The sequence below is a fragment of the Balaenoptera borealis genome (assembly GCF_965194805.1).
Source record: "Balaenoptera borealis genome assembly, chromosome: 16".
NCBI classification, from domain to species: Eukaryota; Metazoa; Chordata; class Mammalia; order Artiodactyla; family Balaenopteridae; genus Balaenoptera; species Balaenoptera borealis.
This window is the reverse complement of record NC_138872.1, coordinates 71,416,691-71,436,941: the sequence shown is the minus strand read 5'-3', so window position 1 is coordinate 71,436,941 and position 20,251 is coordinate 71,416,691. Positions and strand designations below refer to the sequence as shown.

General features: G+C 48.8%; 1 protein-coding gene across 5 annotated transcripts in view; it reads right to left on the bottom strand.

Moving 5' to 3' along the window:
- KATNIP (katanin interacting protein) overlaps positions 1-20,251 on the bottom strand; it is a 192,122-nt gene that overhangs the window by 38,818 nt on the left and 133,053 nt on the right. For all 5 annotated transcript variants that reach the window (XM_082360798.1, XM_082360795.1, XM_082360794.1 and 2 more), the window contains one exon: positions 3,679-4,546. In XM_082360798.1, the coding sequence (XP_082216924.1) occupies positions 3,679-4,546 (868 nt within the window). The remainder of the gene's footprint in view (positions 1-3,678; positions 4,547-20,251) is intronic.

The window sequence follows — 20,251 nt, the reverse complement described above, 5'->3', positions numbered from 1 at the left end:
GTAAAGTTTATGCTGAAAAAAATCTGCTGACAGCCTTAAAGGGATTTCCTTGTATGTCACAAGTTGTTTTTCTCTTGCTGCTTTTAGGATTCTCTTTTTATCCTTAACTTTTACCATTTTAATTATAATGTGTCTTGGTGGGTGTCTCTTTGGGTTCATCTTATTCAGAACTCTCTGGGCTTCCTGGATGTCTGTTTCCTTCCCCAGGGAAATTTTCAGCCACTATTCCTTCAAATAATTTTTCTTGCCCTTCCTCTCTTCTCCTTCTGGGAGCCTATAATATGAATGTTATTCTGCTTGATGTCCCAAAGGTCCCTTAAAATATCTTTCTTTTTTTAAATTCTTTTTTCATTATGCTGCTCTGTCGGGGTGAGTTCCATTGCTTTGTCTTCCAGCTTGCTGATTTGTTTTTCTACCTCATCCAATCTGCTGTTGAACCCCTCTAGTGTATTTCTCAGTTCAGTTATAATTTGTGTGATACTTTCTTATATTTTCTATCTCTTTGTGGTTCTCACCATGTTTGTCCATTCTTCTCCCAAGTTCTATGAGCATCATTTGACCATTATTTTGAGCTTTTTATCAGGTAGATTGATTATCTCTGTTTTGTTTAGTTCTTTTTCTGTGGTTCTGTCTTGTTCTTTCGATAGGAATATATTCCTCTGTTTCCTCATTTTGCCTACTTTTCTGTGTTTGTTTCTATATATTAAGTAAATCGGCTACCTCTCTTGGTCTTGAAGGAGTGGCCTTATGTAGGAGACGTCCTGTGGGGCTCAGAAATGCAATCATGCCTGGCCACCAGAGCCAGGTCCTCAACAGTGCCCCCTTATGGGTTGCGTGCACCCTCTTGTTGTGGCAGGGTCATGGATGCTGCTGCCATGCATTGGTGGGCAGGGCTGGCCCCTGGAAAGACTGCAATGCTGGCCACAATGGCTGATGGGTTCTAGTGGGCAGGGTTATCACATAGTCAGCTGTGAGGCCTGGCTGAGGTGCAGGGGTGGGTGGGGCTCTAAGTGGGGTGTGCCGACTGGTGCTAACAGACTAGAGGGAGAATTCCAAAATGGCACCCACCAGCATTGGAATCAGCAAGGTAGCCTGAGACTGGAAAAATGGCTCCCTCCAGTTTCTCAGTCCCCAGAGAGCATCCCAACTCATTCCTGCCTCTCCAGCAGATGCTTCAAGATTAGCAGGTGGGTCCCATCCACCTATGGCTCATGCACTTTTCAGTCTGGTGTTTTTGCGCTGGTTTTCAGGTGGAGTGAGTGTGAGTGTGAGTGTGCCCTTTAAAAGCTAGCTTTCCATTCTCTGCAGTTCTTTAGTTTTGAGTGTATTCCCCATTGGTTTTCAAAGCCAGATGTTTTGGGGTCTCATCTCTCTTGTGCAGGATCTAAGGACTGGGGTGCCTGATGTGAAGCTCAAATCCTTCACTCCCCAGGGACAGTAACTGTACCTGTGTAATCCCTCCCATCTGTGGACTGTCACACCTGGGGTGTGGTTTTTCTCCTTGATGAGATCATCTCTCTGCCTCTCTTATCTGCCTTGATGCTGCCCTTTTACCCTTTCTTGTGGAGACTCTGTTCATCCAGTTTTCAGGTCCTTTTCAGAGGGAATTAGTCTACACGTAGCTGTAGTTTTGTTGTGTCCATGAGAGGAGCTGAGTTCAGGATCTTCCTATGCCACCATCCTGAACCTCCCATCTCACCCTGCTTTCTTACCTCACATTTTCTTTATCTGTAAAATGGGACTGGTATGAGGATTAAATGAACCCGTTTGAGTAACGTGCCCAAATGACAGCCTGGCTTACTGCAAACATGCCATGCATCTAACCATTGCAGTTCCTTCTTTCCATGATTCCTCCCACACTGCAGAAGACCCACCATGAGTCAGGCACCTGGGTCCTGGGAACCCCAACACAAATAAGACGCAGTCCCTGCCCCCAAAGAACTTCTCGGTTCTGTTCTCCCACTCTGCTCTCCTCCCTGATACCCAGTCTCAGGGTTAAGTCTTGGTGGGGGTGGGCAGCAGAATCTGTAAGGCTGGGGAGCCAGAAGGGGAAGCTCTGTCTGGGAGAAGGGAGCCAGCCGCTCACCATGGAAAGGCACTCAAGAGTCTGAGGGACTTGCTCTGCCCTAAGTAACATCAAGGGTCTGAAAGAGGCCACAAACTCTTCACATTTCTATGTGTAGACTCTGGCTAAATGCAGGCCTTTGGGGTCTGTCCAGTAGATAGTAATAGTGCAGATGCTAATGTAATTCACTAAAAATATATACATTGGCTTCACATACAGATACACCAAGAGGCAGAGTCACGGAATGGGGATGACGATGATGATGATGATGATGATGATGACGACAATAATAATAATAAATAGCAGCAGCTAACGTCTGTTGGGTGCTCTTATGTCCCAGGCACAGTGCCAAATGCTGCACATGTAGGATCTCATTTGATCCTCCCAGCCCCTCGTGAGTTGGATATTACTGGTGTCCTTATATAAACGAGGAAACTGAGGCTCAGGGGGATTTCAGAACTTGCCCACAGTGTGGGTTGGCAGTGGGGAACCAGGATACATGCCCAGTCAGTTTGACTCCAGGGCTTCTGCTCCTGTGTGGTAGGGGGTGGGGATAAACTCAGAGGATCTAGAGGTAGGTAGGTAGGCTTCTGCTCCTGCCTTGGTAGGTCCAGGAGCTCTGTGGACAATAAAGGATGTAGAAGCTAGTGTTGAAATAGTGGCCACCACTTCTGGAGCACTTTCCACATGCCAGGCTCTGGTCAATATTTTGAAGCTATCATCTCATTCATTTTTCACAACACTGTGGGGCGTGGGGGTTCATTCCCATTTCACAGATGAAGATGCTGAGGCTCAGAAAGTGGAAATGCCCAGCTCTATAGGACCCAGTCTAGAGCTCCCAGACCTATAAGTAGCAGAGCTTGAATTCATATGATTTGACTCCTTGTTGCTATGGTACCCTCCATCCCAGTAGCCAAATCTGAGGGCAAATATTCAGAAACCCAGCCGTTGGCACCTCCTTTCAGATCTTTTAGAGATAATCTACTGCAAAGTTCACAAAGCAGGTGACTACTGCTAGCAGATGTATATATATATTTTTTGACCCACACAGTGGTTTAAAAATAATCTCCATCAGTTGCCAATGTTGAAAAACAAGAATATTCTACAATTTTGATTTCTCTTGATAAAAGGAAAAGGGAGATCTGGCATAGTGGTCTTGTATTTCTGAATGCCATAGTCCTCACCATTCCCTATAGTCCTTCCAACCCCCAGGCAAGAATTGATTGCTATTTTTCATCACACTTGTATTATTTTTCTAATGGTATGGTTAAGAAAAAGTGAAGTTCTTAGAGACCAATGTCTCCATCAGAGGTGGGATAACAGTCTAGATTGGAAAAGCCACGCTTTGCAAGAAAAATGGACAAAGGAATGTATCTTGGAGGTAATGACAAATATATCTATGAGTTTAACATGCAAAGTGTGCCTTGCCCATTTCATTCACTGCTGCCATCCCTGTGGCCCCTGAGACAGGGAATTTGTGACCCTTAGTTGAGAAGAACCCACTTGCTTTGCAGATGAGGAAACTGAGGTCCAGGGAGCAAAATGGCTTCATGCCAATCAGTGGCCCTGGCTCAGGTGACATGGCCCCGAGTCAGACTGCCTCCCAAGCTTACCTCTGCTGTCTGGCTGGCCATCACCATGACTGTTGCTGAGGGCGTCCTTCCTCAGGCCCCTCCTCCCACTAGCAGGGTGCTCCCTGTGGGAGGGTTGGTTAAAGATGTTGAAGTCATCACCGCAGACTCTGGGGGTTGCCCTCTGAGCTCGCTCGCTGGCGATGACATTCCAGCTGCTTGCCCGCCCTTGCTCACGTCTGGGGCCTTTATCTCCGGCCTCGGTCTCTCCAGGCCCCTCACGGATGATATCCTCTGATGGAAGCCTGCCTCTCCAGTCCAGCGGCTTCTCCGGACTCAGCCAGAGGGGTTTTGACTTCGGGCCTCCCTGCTTCCTGCCTTTCCCTGCGGGAGAAGGTTGTAACCAGGATGGGGTTTTCCTTGGAGGCTCAGAGACTTTTCTGCCCATAAGGTTTTCCAGCTGTTGGATCAGCGAGAGCTCCTGGTCAAGAGGAGGAGGGCATTCGGCAGGGGAGGAGTGGGGAGGGACACTGGGCATGCCACCCGGTGAGGATGGTGCGGCTAAAAAGCTGCACTCTTCCTCTAACTTGGACAAATTGTCCTTCATGCAGTCAGGAGAATTCATCCTTCCACCAAATAAATTTCCTTGTGAAGAAACCTTCACATCCGCTGCTGCTACAGCTGGCTGCGAGTAACTGACGCCGCGCTCCTCGTCCCCATCGGTGCTGTTCCTCTCGAGGGCACCTTTGCTTTCTTCCGAGTGGGCAGCAACGCTGTTTTCCATTCTCTCATTTTGCAGGCCCACCAGGATGCTCTGTGGGGCCTCGTCACCTCCTTTGTCTAAGTTGCCATCAAAGATGAGTTTTTTGTTGACATAAAGCTTCACGTTTTTGGCCCCAATGTCAAGATCCTGAAAACACAAAATTTCACAAAATGAAGATGCGTGGCATCGGACTGATGTATCAGATTTTGAAAGGAGCAGATGAAAAAGACAAATGTGGGACGCTGGAAACGTGAGCTTTCTGAGACTACAGCACTGGGGCTGTTAAATCAGACTCCTTTTCATTTCCGCGCAAAGGGTTACATATGTTATAAATCACAGGACTTTCACAAAGAGGCGGCCTCCATCACTGTCTTCGTCATCATTACCTCCTGCTGGGACACATGTAACAGGCTGCTAATTGGTCTCCCTGCTTCCTGTCTCTTGCTCCTCCGACCTCAGCTTCACATTGCCACCCGCGTTAGTTTTCTACAAGAGCAGATCTGGCCCAGTCACATCCCTTTGTGAAATTCTTCATGTTTTTTTCACTGCCTATAGCAGGGTTCTTTAAAGTATGGTTCCTGGGCCTCCTGCGTCAGAAAAGCTTGGCAGGCACATAAAATGCAGATGCCCTAGGTTCCATGGGTGCCATATTTTGGGGGCCCTGAGAGCAGAGCCTGAGACAAGGATTTGAGTGCAGGGAGCTTATCAGCAGGTGCTCCTAAGAGGGAGAGTCAGGTAGGGCAGGTGAAAACCCAAAAAGGTTTGGGGCTGGTCACTGCTGTGGGGAACTGGGGCTCCATCCAGCTGGGACACTGTGAGGGACCGGCAGAATGCATCTCAGAAGTGTCCCTCCAAAGGCGGGAGGCTGGGTGTTTATCCACTGACTCCCTTCCCTGCTGTTGATGGCTGCCCCAGGGGACACTGACTCCCCGCCATGACCACAGGCTAAGCCCTCTAGAGGCTTCGGCAAAAGGACCCAAGCAGAAGGGCTTAGAGCCTGGAAGCGCTGGAAGTGGTGCCCAGTCAGCACTCCCGGGACTGTCCCTACGCAGCTGTGGCCACAAGTGGAGGGGAGCCCAGAGGATGCGGTGTGGGCGCTGCACTTGTGTGGAGAACACCAGGCCCATGAGATGAATTCCGAACCCCTCAGCATGACGTACAGTAACCTTCACAAAAGGGTCCCTGCTAGCCTTCTGTCTCCTCCTCTCCCAGCACATGTGCCCCGTATCAGGCAGGTGTTCAACGCTTCTTGGGTCATACTTAAAATTAGGGGGCTTCCCTGGTGGCGCAGTGGTTGAGAATCTGCCTGCCAATGCAGGGAACACGGGTTTGAGCCCTGGTCCGGGAAGATCCCACATGCCGCGGAGCAACTAAGCCCATGCACCACAACTACTGAGCCCGCATGCCACAACTACTGAAGCCTGTGTGCCTAGAGCCTGTGCTCCGCAATAAGAGAAGCCACTGTAATGAGAAGGCCTTGCACCACAATGAAGAGTAGCCTCTGCTCGCTGCAACTAGAGAAAGCCCGTGCGCAGCAAAGAAGACCCAATGCAGCCAAAAAAAAAAAGAAAAAAAAGAAAAGAAAAAAAATCAAATAACACCTCCTCCTGCTACTGCCTTATTTGGCCATACCTCTTTACACAAAAACATTTTTAATAAACAGCTTTCTCGAGGAATATAATACATACCTCATACAGTAAACTGTACATGTTTAAAGCATACAACTTAATGGATAAAGAAGATGTGGTATATATATATATATATATATATACATATATATATATATATATATATATATATATATATATATATATATATATACACATACATACATACACACACAATGGATATTACTCAGCCATAAAAAAAGCATGAAATAATGCCATTTGCAGCAACATGGATGGACCTAGAGATGATCATACTAAGTCAAGTAAGACAGAGAAAGACAAATATCATGTGATATTGCTTATATGTGGAATCTAAAAAAAAGATACAAATGAACTTATTTACAAAACAGAAATAGACCCACATTCATAGAAAATAAATTAATGGTTACCAAAGGGGAAAGGGAGGGATAAATTAGGAGCTTGGGATTAGCAGATACACACTCCTAAGTATAAAATAGATAACCAACAAGGATCTACTTATAGCACAGGGAACTATATTCAATATTTTGTGATAACCTCTAAGTGAAAAGAATCTGCAAAGGATATATATATATACACACACATATATATATAACTATGTATAACTGAATCACTGTGCTATACACCTAAAACCAACACAACATTGTAAATCAACTATACTTCAATAAAAAAAAATAAAGCATGCTACTTGATAAGTTCTAACACATGTACATCCATGATCGAGGTAATGAACACACCTATCACCCATGAGGTTTCCTCGTACCCCTACGTAATCCCTGCCACCCTTTTTCCCCCATCCCGAGCCAACCACCCATCAGCCTTCTGTCACTATAGATTACTTTGCATTTTCTAGAATTTTTCTATAAAAGGCATTACACACTATGAACTCTTTGGGGCCTGGCTTCTTTCACTCAGCATAATAACTCTGAGATTCATCCATGTTGTGTAAATGAGTAGTTTTATTCCTTCTTGTTGCTGGGGTGCCCCACAATCTGTTTGTCCACCTTTACAGCAAACTCTTAAGAGTCACAGTCACAGCTGCGTCTCCTGCCCGCTGGCCTTTGCCTCCTCCTCTACATGAACCCACCCTGCCAAGGGTGCCAGAAACTGGGTCACAGAACTTCCCTGTTTGCCTGGACAATTCTGATTTATTCCTCTTGCCCTAGTCTATCACTCATAGAGCCTTCTTTTCACTCTCAAGGGTGCCCTGGTTTGGACAATCAGTTTTAGGGTCTAGCAGGGGATCAGAACCACCGGGAAGTTCTCCGTTCTCAGGTAGGCTGTCCTCCTGCCCCCCTGCTCTCACTGCAGCCCAGGCTCCCCGCTGTTGCTCCTCTTCAGCTGGGCCTTGACCGGTTGGGCTGGTCCCCAGCCTCCCGATTTTCCTGCACCCTCTCACTAGGGGGTCCCATTCAGGCCCAGGGCCCTAACTATCATTCTCTCATTGGTGACTCCTGACTATTTAATTTTATTTTATTATTGAAGTATAGGTGATTTACTATGTTGTTTCAGTTTCAGATGTACAGCAAAGTGATTCCGTTTTATATATGTGTGTATATATATATTCTTTTCCATATTCTTTTCCATTATGGTTTTTTTTAAAAATAAATTTTATTTATTTATTTATACTTTTGGCTGCATTGGGTCTTTGTTGCTGTGCATGGGCTTTCTCTAGTTGTGGCGAGCGGGGGCTACTCTTTGTTGCGGTGCACGGGCCTCTCATTGCGGTGGCTTCTCTTTGTTGCGGAGTACGGGCTCTAGGTGCACGGGCTTCAGTAGTTGTGGCATGTGGGTTGAGTAGTTGTGGCTCACGGTCTCTAGAGTGCAGGCTCAGTAGTTGTGGCGCACGGGCTTAGTTGCTCCGTGGCATGTGGGATCTTCCAGGACCAGGGATCGAACCCATGTCCCCTGCATTGACAGGCGGATTCTTAACCACTGCATCACCAGGGAAGTCCCTTCCATTATGTTTTACTGCAAGATGTTGAATATAGTTCTTTGTGCTATATAGTAGGTCTTTGTTGTTTATCTATTTTAAATATAATAGTTTGTATCTGCTAATCCCCAACTCCTAATTTATCCTTCCCCACCCCCTTTCCCCCTCAGTAACCATAAGTTTGTTTTCTATGTCTGTGAGTCTGTTTCTATTTTGTGAATAAGTTCATTTGTATCATTTTTTAGATTCCACATATAAGTGATATATGATATTTGTCTTTCTCTGTCTGATTTACTTCACTTAGTATGATAATCTCTAGGTCCATCCATGTTGCTGCAAATGGAATTATTTTTGTCCTTTTTTATGGCTGAGTAGTATTCCATTGTATATAGGTACCACATCTTCTTTATCCATTCGTTTGTCAGTGGACATTTAGGCTGCTTCCATGTCTTGGCTATTGTGAATAATGCCAATGAACACTGGATTCCTGACTATTTCAATCTCCAATCCTGACCTCTCCATCCAGCCCACAGTGACCACATGACCTCTCTTCTTGGATATCTACCAGGCGTCTCAACCTTAATAGGCCCCAAACAGAATGATCAACCCACTCTTCCCAAACCTTGTCTTCTTTCATCTCAAAAGTGGTTCCGCCGTTCAACCAGCTGCCCCAAACCTAGGAGTCCTTGAGTCTTCTTGCTGTCTCACTCACACATCCAATCCATCAGAAGCCCTGCGGCTCTACCTCCAAAACCCCTCCGGAATCTGACCTCTTCTCCCTGAATGGCGGCCGCCTCCTAGCCCGGGCCACAGTCATCTCTCCTGGAGACAACAACCATATCCTCCTAAGTGATCTCTGCGTTTCCACTCTGCACTGTCACCCACCCACCCCCACCCCACCCCGGCACACACACTTCATTTCCAGCCGCCAGTCTTTCTCAAAAAACAACTTAAATCAGGGAATTCCCTGGCGGTCCAGTGGTTAGGAATCTGCGCTTCCACAGCAGGGGCCCTGGGTTCAATCCCTGGTCGGGGAACTGGGATCCCACAAGCCGCACGGTGCTGCCAGAAAAAACCAAACCAAACCAAAACAACTTAAATCAGATCACAGCAGCCCCCTGCTTAAAACCACCCAATGACTTCCTACTATGCAGAGAATAAATTCCAGCTCCTTTCAGTGGTCAATGTGGCCTGCGTGATCTGGTCCTTTGACGACCTGTCTCTCCCTTCCCCTTCTGCTTCCAACACACCGCTCTGCTTGCTGCTCTGTGATCCCAGGGAGCTCCTGCCCACCTTGGGACCTGGGCACCTGCCTGGAATGTTCTGCTCCGGAAACCTGCAAGGCTGGCACCTCCTTGTCTTCAGAGAGACGTGGCTGCTCTCCCTAGAGCAGCCCCCGGCCCATCCCGTCACCTCTCTAGCCCATGGCCCTGTTTCCTTTCCTTCTGGTCTCTGAAATGGTCTTGTTTATCAGCTTTCTAACTTATTTATTGTCTCCCCCACTCAAAGTTAAGCTCCAAGACAGCAGAGACCCGACTAATCTCATCCAAGGGCCCGGCAAGTGCCTGGCACATAGCTGCTGCTCAGTAATCCCTTTGGAATTATAAGTAAATAAACACAGGTATTTTTCTCCCCGGGCAACACTGCTCTCTAACCATCTTCAGAGAACAAACCTGATCAGAAAAATGGTAGCCTGTTGATTTCAACCCCAGACCATTTTCCATCTTGCTTTGGCTTCTGATCCGCTCTTGGGATACAAGATCTGAGATCCCAGAGGTGTCCATCTATACTTATTTCCCCCTGCCTTAGCCCTCCTGAAAGCCAGGCAACGAAGCTCTAACTAACTCCCTAGTTCACTAAGTTATTGCTACGAAGGTTTCTGTAGCAATTTAGGATGAGCAACGTCAAGCCCGTGTTACACCACAGGAACCCAGCTTCAATCGTCCAATTGCAGGATGGCAGGCTACTATTTGCCGCCTGTCAGAAAAGTCGATTCTCAAAGCCCTCTTTTACATGTTTATACGGATGTGTTCTCTGTTTAGCGGACGCGCAGAGCAAGTGTGTGATGTGAATTAATCAGGAAATAGCTATTTGAGAAGGACAGCCTGGGCAGCTTTCAATGACTAGTTCCGCAAAATTACCGCCGTGGAAACATCTGGTGAGACAGACACTCTCTCACCGAGAGAGGCGGTGGGTGGGGAGGAGACCTTTCAGTCCGCACAGTCATCAGATGGGCATCCCGGCTTCCGTAAGGAGATGCCTGGTTTCCACAATGGGCTTCTGGACCGTCCGTGAACGGTCTAGAGCCCCGTCTGACCTCAGCTCTCTCCAAGAAGCCTGGCTGAGTGGGGACAGAGAGAGGGGAGCAGGCTGGGGTGCTATTAGAGGGGTGTGACCTCTAATGCCCCTAGGATCAGGCAGGTAGGAGAGAGAAGAGGGTTAGGGTGGAAACCACAGGGAGTGGCGGGGGTCATGGGGAGCTGAGAGGTTCATGCCCCCTACCTGATGGTGTTTAAAGTTTCCAACACTCTGCAGACCAAACAAGCCGTATCTGTGGGTGGATTTGGTCCAAGCATCACCAGGGTGGGATCCCTGGTGGGGAACAGTAGGGAGTCACTTCTCTGGGGAATTCCATGTGTTAAAAAAAAAAAAAAAGGCTGCATGCATTGTCCCATGTTGTCTTTGGAACAACTCCCCAAGGTCTTGGGCATTAGGGCCCATCTGACAGATGAAGAAACTGCGCCTCAGCCTTCCCTGAGGTCACACAGCTGGTGCACAGGGAGCCACTCTGGCTGGCACCCTGAGGTCCTACTGCCACCTCCCTTTGGGTCAAGCCAGACCTGGAGAGGGCCTCCGTCTTGGAAGTGCTAGCCTGGCCACCTGCTCTGGGTGGAACCCTGAGTCCCCACTTCTATTTCTTAATTAGTCCCCATGGACCAACTATCTCGTACTCCCATCCTAGCTCTCTCCTCACTCCCTAGAGGCAGTCCCTATGGGCACTGGTGGGGAGCATGTGTACGTATGCTTGTGTCCTTCCAGGCTTTTCCTATGTATTTATGTACATATTGATGCAACTGCCATCACACCTCAAGAGTGTGGTCCAAAGCTATGTGAGACACGTGTGTGCTCCGTGGAGAAGAAGGGGTTGAGATTTAGCAGATCTGTACTACTTGGCATCCCTCTGTAAAGCTCTGCATGAGGGGTGCCTTTGGGAATAGATCCAAGGGAAAATCCTTTCACTCCTAAACAACCAGCCTGCTTCCTCCTTTCCAACAAGAGGGCTCTAGTCCTGGCTGTTTCCTCCTTTGCCTCAGCTTCCAAGAAGTCCAGGTGAAACTCCATCCTGCTGACGACCTTACCCTTGAGAACCATTTGTGTGTGTGTGTGTGTGTGTGTGTGTGTGTGTGTGTGTGTGTGTGTGTGTGTGTGTGTGTACTTGCTTCCTTGGTGCTCATATTTTCTTCCTCGTTTAACTAGAGTTATTGCTATGCCTTTTGTTGATGTTGTCTCAAACCCCTTTTGCAGTGGATTTTCAAAAGGACACTTTGAAACTCTGTGGGTGCCACGTAGTCAATGGGAGCACCTTCTCTAGTCCGAAGAAGGACTTTATCCTTCTTTCCAGTTGACGAGAACCAATCATGTTGAGACTGTAATGCATTTTAACACAACATTAATATTATTTTGACCTAAGTAATTGAATTGACTCGATAAGGCCACTTTCCTCCCTGGTCCTGGGGTCAAATAACATGTCTCTTCCAACGAGCACATGAATTGCTCAGCAAAGATTGATGGCGGCCCGGCTCCATCATGACAACAACCCAAGCGCAGGCGGGGGCTCTTGTGCTCACAAAACACTTTCCCTAGAGACCAACAACCGCCCTCAGCACAGGCGAAAAAGCCTGAAGGAAATGATCTGGAGCAAAGCATTGGCTAAGCCTACGTGCTGGATGCCAGGGAGGGTCCATTAAAGCAAACCCTTCCTCGGTGTGGGTGACAACTGGAGTCGAACCAGCCGTGTGTCACTGGACCTCATTCATGCACAGCCCGAGGGGGCCCGCACTCTAGGGGTTCTGTCACCTGCTGGGCACCCACGCTGGCTCCACCGCACGGGGAGAACATGGGCTGCCGTCCCTTACTGCTCTCTTTGCCGGGAAGTGCTGGGTCCACAACAGGAGGGGCCGAGGGGTTGTGGGCTGATTGGGAGGCTTATCAGGCACGGGGGACTTTGGGGAGTGAGCTGCAGCTGCCCAGAGAGCTGCCACGTAGGCTTCGGGACCTGGCTCGGGAGCTGACGACCCCTCCGGGAAGCCCTTGGCCCTCCCGATCTGCCCCTCCCGATGTGTCTCTCCCCGCCTCCTCAGGTTGAGTCGAGGGTCCTCCTCTAGGCTCTCACAGCTGGGCTTGCGACTGGACCCTTGCGCCTACTACCTCGTGGCCCCATGTGCTCACCTGTCTTCAGCCGGATGGAGACCTTCAAGGATGGGGAACAGGCCTATCGCCATCTATCTTGAGGCCTGGCTCTGGGAACTAAACCTGCTCTTTCCACCTGAACTTGAATGCTTTATCGAGAGGAGATCTCAATGACCTTTCATATGTACCTTGGGAGGAAGAGCAATGAAAACCCTTCTTTGTGATGTAGCCACTTGAAGAAGACGGTGGGGACATGTGACATTTAACAAGCTACATTTAACCTATTACATGCCAGGCTGGGGGCCAACGACTCTGACCTCCCGGCATCACAGACTCAGAGGACAAAGGATGGGGATGGGACCTGACAGACGGGGTCACTAACTGGAGGACCTACAGCTGAATCTGGGCTGGTTTGGCCCATAGAGCAGTTAAAAATTTCAGAACCAGCTGATAATATCTAAAAACTGAGAGCTTTCACATAACAATGTGCATTTTTGGCCTCTCTTGAAAATTTAGGCCATCTGGCAGGAGGGCGCCAGGGCAGAGTGATGGCTGCTCTAGGCAGGGCCCGGCTTGCCAGTGACCACAACTACTCTCTATTGAAAGGCAGCACCAGGTGGTGGGCACCAGATTGCCTGGTAGTCATGTGACTACCAGTAAGTTCTTTTGCTTTTCTGTGCCTCAGCTTCCCCATCTGTAGGATGGAGCTGATCACCATAGTACCAATCTCATAGGACTGCTGTACGGAATAAACGAGCTCATACGTGTAAAGTGCTTTGAATGCTGACTGGCACATAATACACACTCAAGAAACGCAAGCCGCCATCATTGTCTTGTACCCCATCTACTGCCTGGATGGAAGTACCCACTGAGGCTGGCTGCTCAGGGCTAGCGTGGCTGGAGACTCCCTGCTCCCCTAAGTCCTGGTGCAGCAGTTCCCTGTTCCTGGCAGAGGCTGGCAGCAGGCACAGGAGAACCCCATCCACTCCAGAGTGGGACCTAGCATTACTCCTGCTGACTGAGGTCAAGATACCCCTCAAGTTGGGATTGACATATACACACTACTATATATAAAACAGACAACCAACAAGGACCTCCTGTATAGCACAGGGAACTCGACTCAGTATTTTGTAATAACCTATAAGGGAAAAGAATCTGAAAAGGAATATATATATATATATGTGTATATATGTACATACATAACATATATATGCATACATATATATAACTGAATCACTATGCTGTACACCAGAAACTAACACGATATTGTAAATCAACTATATTTCAATAAAAAATAAATTAAAAAAAAAAAAGATTCCCCTCGATCTGGGCTCAGGCCCCAGCAGGCAATTCTCACAATTTTATTCAACCCAACACATACCACATGGGGGCCTTTCAGGATCCTGGCCTGTGTGAGACACAAAAGATGAGAGCAAGGCTCCTCTCCTTAAGGAGTTCACAAAAGTATGAATAATTAGGTGTCACAGACTCAAATGCTTGCAGCACCACAGATGTGAGCGGCACGGGGACGCTGGTGAGCTGGGGAACGCACACCTGCAAGTCCAGAGGCTGCAGGGACCACTGGGCTCCAGCCAGTGGACGCCACAGAGGGAATATAGCCGGCTCATCAAAAGCCAACTTTCCAACGTTGTCAAATGTTTCACAAGCTGTACAACATCGTGAGTGCCAAACGGAATATGCCTGCAGGATAGATTTGGCCGGGGGCACCCGTTTGGGACACCAAAGGCTCAGGAAACTGAGGGATACCCCAGGGAAGTACATGACTTGGTGCCCGGAAGGGGTGGCTGAGACCACCAGAAGGGGCCTGGGGCAGGCTAAGGGTGTGCAGGAGGCTGGTGGGTGAAGCAGAACCTTGATGTTTCCAAAGGCAGGGTTTGTAATGAGACCGGCTAGGCATTCCAGGTGCTGGAAAGGGCAGGAGCAAAGGCACAGAAGAGAGGAGTTTCCTAGGGACCAGAGGGGATGAAAGTTGAATAAGGATGGAAGAGCCAGAGAGCCAGTTTTGGGGTCTGAGAATGGGGAAGGTCACCAGTGCACATGCACGCAGGGCCCGGGCAAGCATGGCAAATGGGAGAGGTGGTGTGGTGTCAGGACAACTGTGTCACTGTGTCGGGGACACAAGTAGGAGTGGTGGGGACTGCGGCGCCGTGACTCAGCTCCGCCAAAGCTTCCAGGAGTGGATGTGACCTCGTGTCGCCAGATCGTCTAGTTTCTCAATAAAAGTCAAAAATCCCTATTTTGCATGGAATCCCTTCCAATTTTTAAATGTTGGCAATTAATTAAAGAACTTTGAAAACACGCTGTGAGCCAGCTGCAATCTGTGAGCTGCCTTTGGTGAGTCGGGGCACAGCCTCTTCCCAGGGTGCCCCGGCAGCACGAGCTGGCCGGGGACTGCGGCCTCTCCCCTGAGGCATTCTGCAGTGGCGAGGCCCTCGGCTCATCTCCCGCCACTGTCCCAGCCCCACTGAACTGTGGTTTGCCGTTATCCCCCTGGGCCATCCTGCCTGGGTGAGAGCTCGCAGGGGCAGACAGCGTGTCTGATTCCCGGCCCCAGCAAAACGCCTGAGTGTGGGGCGATCGATACGGCTCTGCTGATGAGACGGAGGGACTGAGCATATGAGTGAGCGGAGCGGGGAGGTGGAGGGGGCAGCGGGCAGCAGGGGAAGGAGGAGCTGGACTTGGAAGGAGACAGGTTTGGGCAGTGGAAATGGTAGGACTTAGAAATGACTGGCAGTGAGGGGCAAAGGGCGGAGCGGAGGATTCAAAGGTGGGAGTCGGGCGCTGTTGCAGACAGTAAAAGGAAGCGGAGCCGGGACCGGGGCAGAGGGGCCAGAGGGTGGGGATACCAAGCTGGGGTGTCAGTGCAAGGCCGGGGGGGAATGCCGAAGAAAAGTATCTCGTGGCTGGGAGCGAAGCTTGGTTCAGAAATTAAGCCTTGGGGAAGGTTTAACGAATAAATTCAACAGCATGTGATTTCTGCATTCTTAGAGGAAAAGAAAAAGGACCTAGTTTGGGTATCGTTTTCTACTTTCCCTGGTGATGGTCCCTTCTTTTGGAGACAGCACCTCAATTTTCCATCGGGAATCCACCCTTCCCTCGACCTGACTTCATGTGGATAATGTGGGCCTCACCCCAGGTTGCAACCCAGGCCTGGCCAGTGGGCCCTCAGTCTGGGACTTTCTTGAGGAGAGTCTCTTTCTGCAAGGAGTGCTGAAATCAAGAGCGATGTCATCAGGGACCACCACCTGGAACCTGAGGATGATGCCAACACAGAGGAAAGCAGAGATATGTGATGGAGGGAGGCAGATTCCTGATGACATCATGTGAACTCCTGGATCCTGCCATGCCTGAAGCCAGCAAACTCATACTCTCCTGTAACATGAGCCAAAGAACACTTTTTTGTCCTTAAGCCGGATTTAATTGGGTTTTCTTGTCCTTTGTTACCAAGAGAATCCTGGCTGATACACTAGCGCTGGGACTGAGAACTTTAATCAACAGATTCAGCTACTAAATCAGTCCTGGCCAAGGCAGGCAGGAGATGGGGAGCCCTACCCGCTAGGGGGTCTGGGATTTATCTTGTTGTCCTAGGCTGGCCCCTGCACATGGGTGAGCAGTTCTCCCTACCTAGACATCTGTCTGGTCCCAGATGCAGCCTGTCCCCTGGTCTGTACAGAACAGGACATGGGCCTCAGCTTCTACCCTGGTTCTGCATCTGTGTTCTCATCCCTGGTGGGAGTACAGTATGGATCTGAATTCCAACCTTCTGGTTGGAGCCTGAATACCTCGTTGGGCCCCCTCTCTCAAGGCAGAATTCTCTGCTCACTTCTCCTTCCCCTGCTGGCTGGGGGTCTGCTTCAAACCTGAGCCTCCTGGGACTCTCAAGATGACCACACCTGTATCTTCCCGAGTATGGACTCTGCACATAGATTTCAGATCCTGCAGCCCACCTACAAGAGAGCACCCTCTGGTGACAGGCAACGGCCTAGACCAAGCCTGAGGTCAACACCTGAGGAAGGCTCTCGTGCACCTGGGTTAGTGCCTTTCCCACCAGCTGCCCTGTTAAGATGCCATCATGATCTCCAGGCCCAAGGGTGCACAGACCCCACCATATGGCAGAGCCATCAGGCTACACTGACTTAGCTGCCCAAATGAAGGTCACATCTTTGACTTCAAAGCCATTGCCATGTTTGGCCTCCTCCGTTTGTATCCTGATCCAAACAAATCAACTATTAAAAAAAATAATTTGGGGGCAATCAAGGATATTTGAATATGGACTGGGTATTACAGCATAATAATTAATTATTGTCAGGTATGATAGTGGCATTGGGATTATATAAAAACCAACTCCTTATCTGTTAGAGATGCATACAAAAAATTTATGAGTGAAATGATATGATAGCTACAATTATTTTTAAATGTTAGGGGAAGAGATGGAACAAAAATGGCAGAATGTAGATAATTAATGAAGCTGGTGAAAGGTACATAGGTCATTATTGAACTAATCTCTTCACTTGCATTCGTTTGAAAATCCACCCCCCCAACCCTGCCAAAAAAAGAGGTCTTTCTGAAAATAGAAATATTGCCCTGGGATGAATTGAGTCTACCCATGGTGCACTCCAGAAGCACTGTGACCCTCATCCAAGCCATCAAGCTAGACTATGCTAAGAGCCTCCTCTTGGGGCTGCCTCTTCCCTCTGATCCCTTCTCCAAACAGCAGCCTGAGTGATCTTTTAAATTCCTCAATCAGATTGTATCACCCTTTGCCCAAAACCCTCCAATAATGATACTAAGAGCTAACTTTTGTATAGTGCTCACAAAGGCCAGGAGTCATTCTGAGCATTTCATACGTATTAACCGAACAATAATCACCCCATTTTCCAGATGAGGAAACCGAGGCATAGAGGCGTAGAGTAACATGCCCAAGGTCACATGGCTAGGAATAGGAGGAGCCAGGGTTTGCCCCAGCTGGGCTGGCTCTGACCATCTCCCTATTCTGCCTCCAAACCAGTAAGGCCCACATGACCTGGTTCCCACCTACCCTTGGGACCTCCCCTTACCCTCTCCTCTGTTCACCAGCTCAGTCTCTGCCTAAACTGGTTGTTCCTGCCTTTGCTCTTGCTGTGCCCCCTGCTGGGAATTCTCTTCCCACTGATGTTAGCACGGCTGCTCCTTCTCAACATCCAGGTCGGGGAAGGCCTTTGATCACCTGTCCAGAGCAGCCCTGCCTCTTTCTCCGCCTGCCTCTCTCCCGTTGCCTGATTTTATCGTCTTCAGAACACTTAACATTACCTGAAATGACACTATTCACTTGTGTCCTTTTTTTTTTTTGTCCCTTCCTCATGAGAAGGGACAGGGCTGTATGAACAGGACCTTGTCTATTTGTTCAACATGGTTCCCTGAGCACCAAGACCCTTATGGTCCAATATGTAGTCACCAGCCACATGTGGACAATTACATTAATATTAAAATGAAATAAATTGTAAAATGCAGTCTCTCAGTTACAGGAGCCACAATTCAAGTTCTCAGTGGCCACCTGGGCCTAGTGGCTACTGCCCTAGACAAGGCAGATAGAGCATGTTAATATCATCAGAAGTTCTACTGGGCAGTCCTGGCCTGGATCACCATGACAAGTCACAGAAATATACCACTGGAGTTTGGGATTGACATGTACACACTGCTATTTTTAAAATGGATAACCAACAAGGACCTGCTGTAGAGCACAGGGAACTCTGCTCGATATTACGTAACAACCTAAATGGGAAAAGAATTTGAAAAAGAATAGTTATATGTATATGTATAACTGAATCACTTTGCTGTATACCTGAAACTATCACAATGTTGTTAATCAACTATACTCCAATATAAAATAAAAAGTTAAAAAAAAAAGAAAAGAAATATACCACTGGGGAAACCTAACATTAATTAATTAATTAATTAATTCAGAAACTACTTAGTGAGCACCATGTCCATGCATAAACTATATCACTGGGTCCTGCCTCACTTGCTGTCGTGACCAGGCTGGAGGTGGCGTCCGCATGGTGATGCTGCAGGTGAAAATGGTGATGGAATGGCGCCACGGAGATGATGAATGTGCTTATTATAAACGAAAACAGATGGGCCGTGGCGAGCAGCTGAAAGCCCACTTTTTGGATGGGTTATTACATCCTAGAGGAGGGAAACCACTGATTCCTTTCTCCTAGCAGATGTCGCTCTGCAGGGGAAGCAATGCCGAGAAAAACCGCAGGAAAACCCACAGCCCCCATGTTCCCTTCCCACCTCGGTCCCTTACTCCTCACTAGCTGGGCCAGTCATCTAATCTGGGGAAACATCACAAAATGTGACAAACATATTATCGCGTCCTCCTCCTGAGCCCAAGACAGGCATCGCTGATCAATCACACACCCTTTCCTGGATGAACCAGAAGGAAAGTTCTAAATGCTTCTCAAGACAGCACTCCAGGCAGCCATTTCCAAGCAGAGTTGGCAAAAGAGACGCAGCTATCTGTCCCGTAGGATCTTTTTATCCTAAGCCCCAGCTTCTTTATCTACAACGTGGGGCCCGACAACATCCACCTTGCAGGATGGTTGGGGGGTTAATTGAGATGATTCATTTGTTCAGTTATTTGTTCAGGCATCAGATGTTTACGGAGCGCTCAGTGGGGGCTTCACGCCTGCCGGACGCATGCAGCGCTGGGTAAACGGCGGCTGTCATGAGTACCCACACCTGCGGGCCGCCCTGTGTGCCTGCATGGGCGGATGCTAGCCTCCGTGTCCCTACCCTGCCCGCAAGTCCTCTCCTCCGGGCCGGCTCACGCTTACCGCATCCCCTAACGAGGGGGAAGGAACCCATCCAAGTTAGCCCGAGGATTAAACGGGCAGCAGATTTTCCAATAAGAGACTTCCATTCTTCTAGCACCTTCTTTTCTTATGCTCTAAATAAGCCTTGGTTGGATCAGCGCCTCACATTGAACTTTGCTTCCTTGAATTCCCAGACACAAAACACTGTCTTAACAAGCCGTGTCTACTGGGCTGAGCTATATTTCCTATAAACTCTCATTTTATCTCCTCTAAAACACACAGTAATAGCGTTCTCTGGAGAATATTAAATGAAACCAACCTGCAGCTCCATTTGTTTGCGCTTTCTGTCCCCGGAAAATTCTGTCAACAGATAGGTGTGCGTGACGTAAGTGGTGGCCCTGCCGGAGACTGCGGCCCTCCACACGCTCCTCTGTGTAGAAGCACCTCAAGTCTCTAATCCCCGCAGCCGGCTGCTCCCCAAAACGCCCGCAACAGCAATGACGCCCTGATGTCCTGTTCCTTTTCTGTTCTCAGCACACAGGGAAGGCCGAGCGCAGGTTAAAGAAGAAAGGCAGGCCTCAGCCAACAGGGACGAAGCTTATCTGCTTTGTAATCCAGCACATAAAATCTGCTTTTCTTGGCCTGAGCGATATAGTTGTTGACAGGGCCGAGCTACAGGGCACGGGCTTGGGTAGCCAGCGCTGTTTCACTAACCATTACAGAAGATGCTGGTGACCGCCTGCCAGGAAGTGCCGGGAGAACTGGAGAAGGAGAGGACCCAGCCCTAGATCCAGGAACGCGCTGCAGCTACATGGGGCCGGGGCTGCACCCGGGGCCTAGAGCACAGCCCCTCCGCACACCCCCGGGCAGGGGAGGCTGACACGCCCACAGGAACTTCCTCATTTGTTCCAATAGTTTGGACTTTTTCTCAAATTTAAACTTTAGGCATTTGTTTAAAAAAAAAAATCAAAACACAGAAATCAGAGAAAGCCTTTTGTTACTTCTCTGGGGCAGCATCGTGTGTGAACAGAGCCGGCTGGGACGG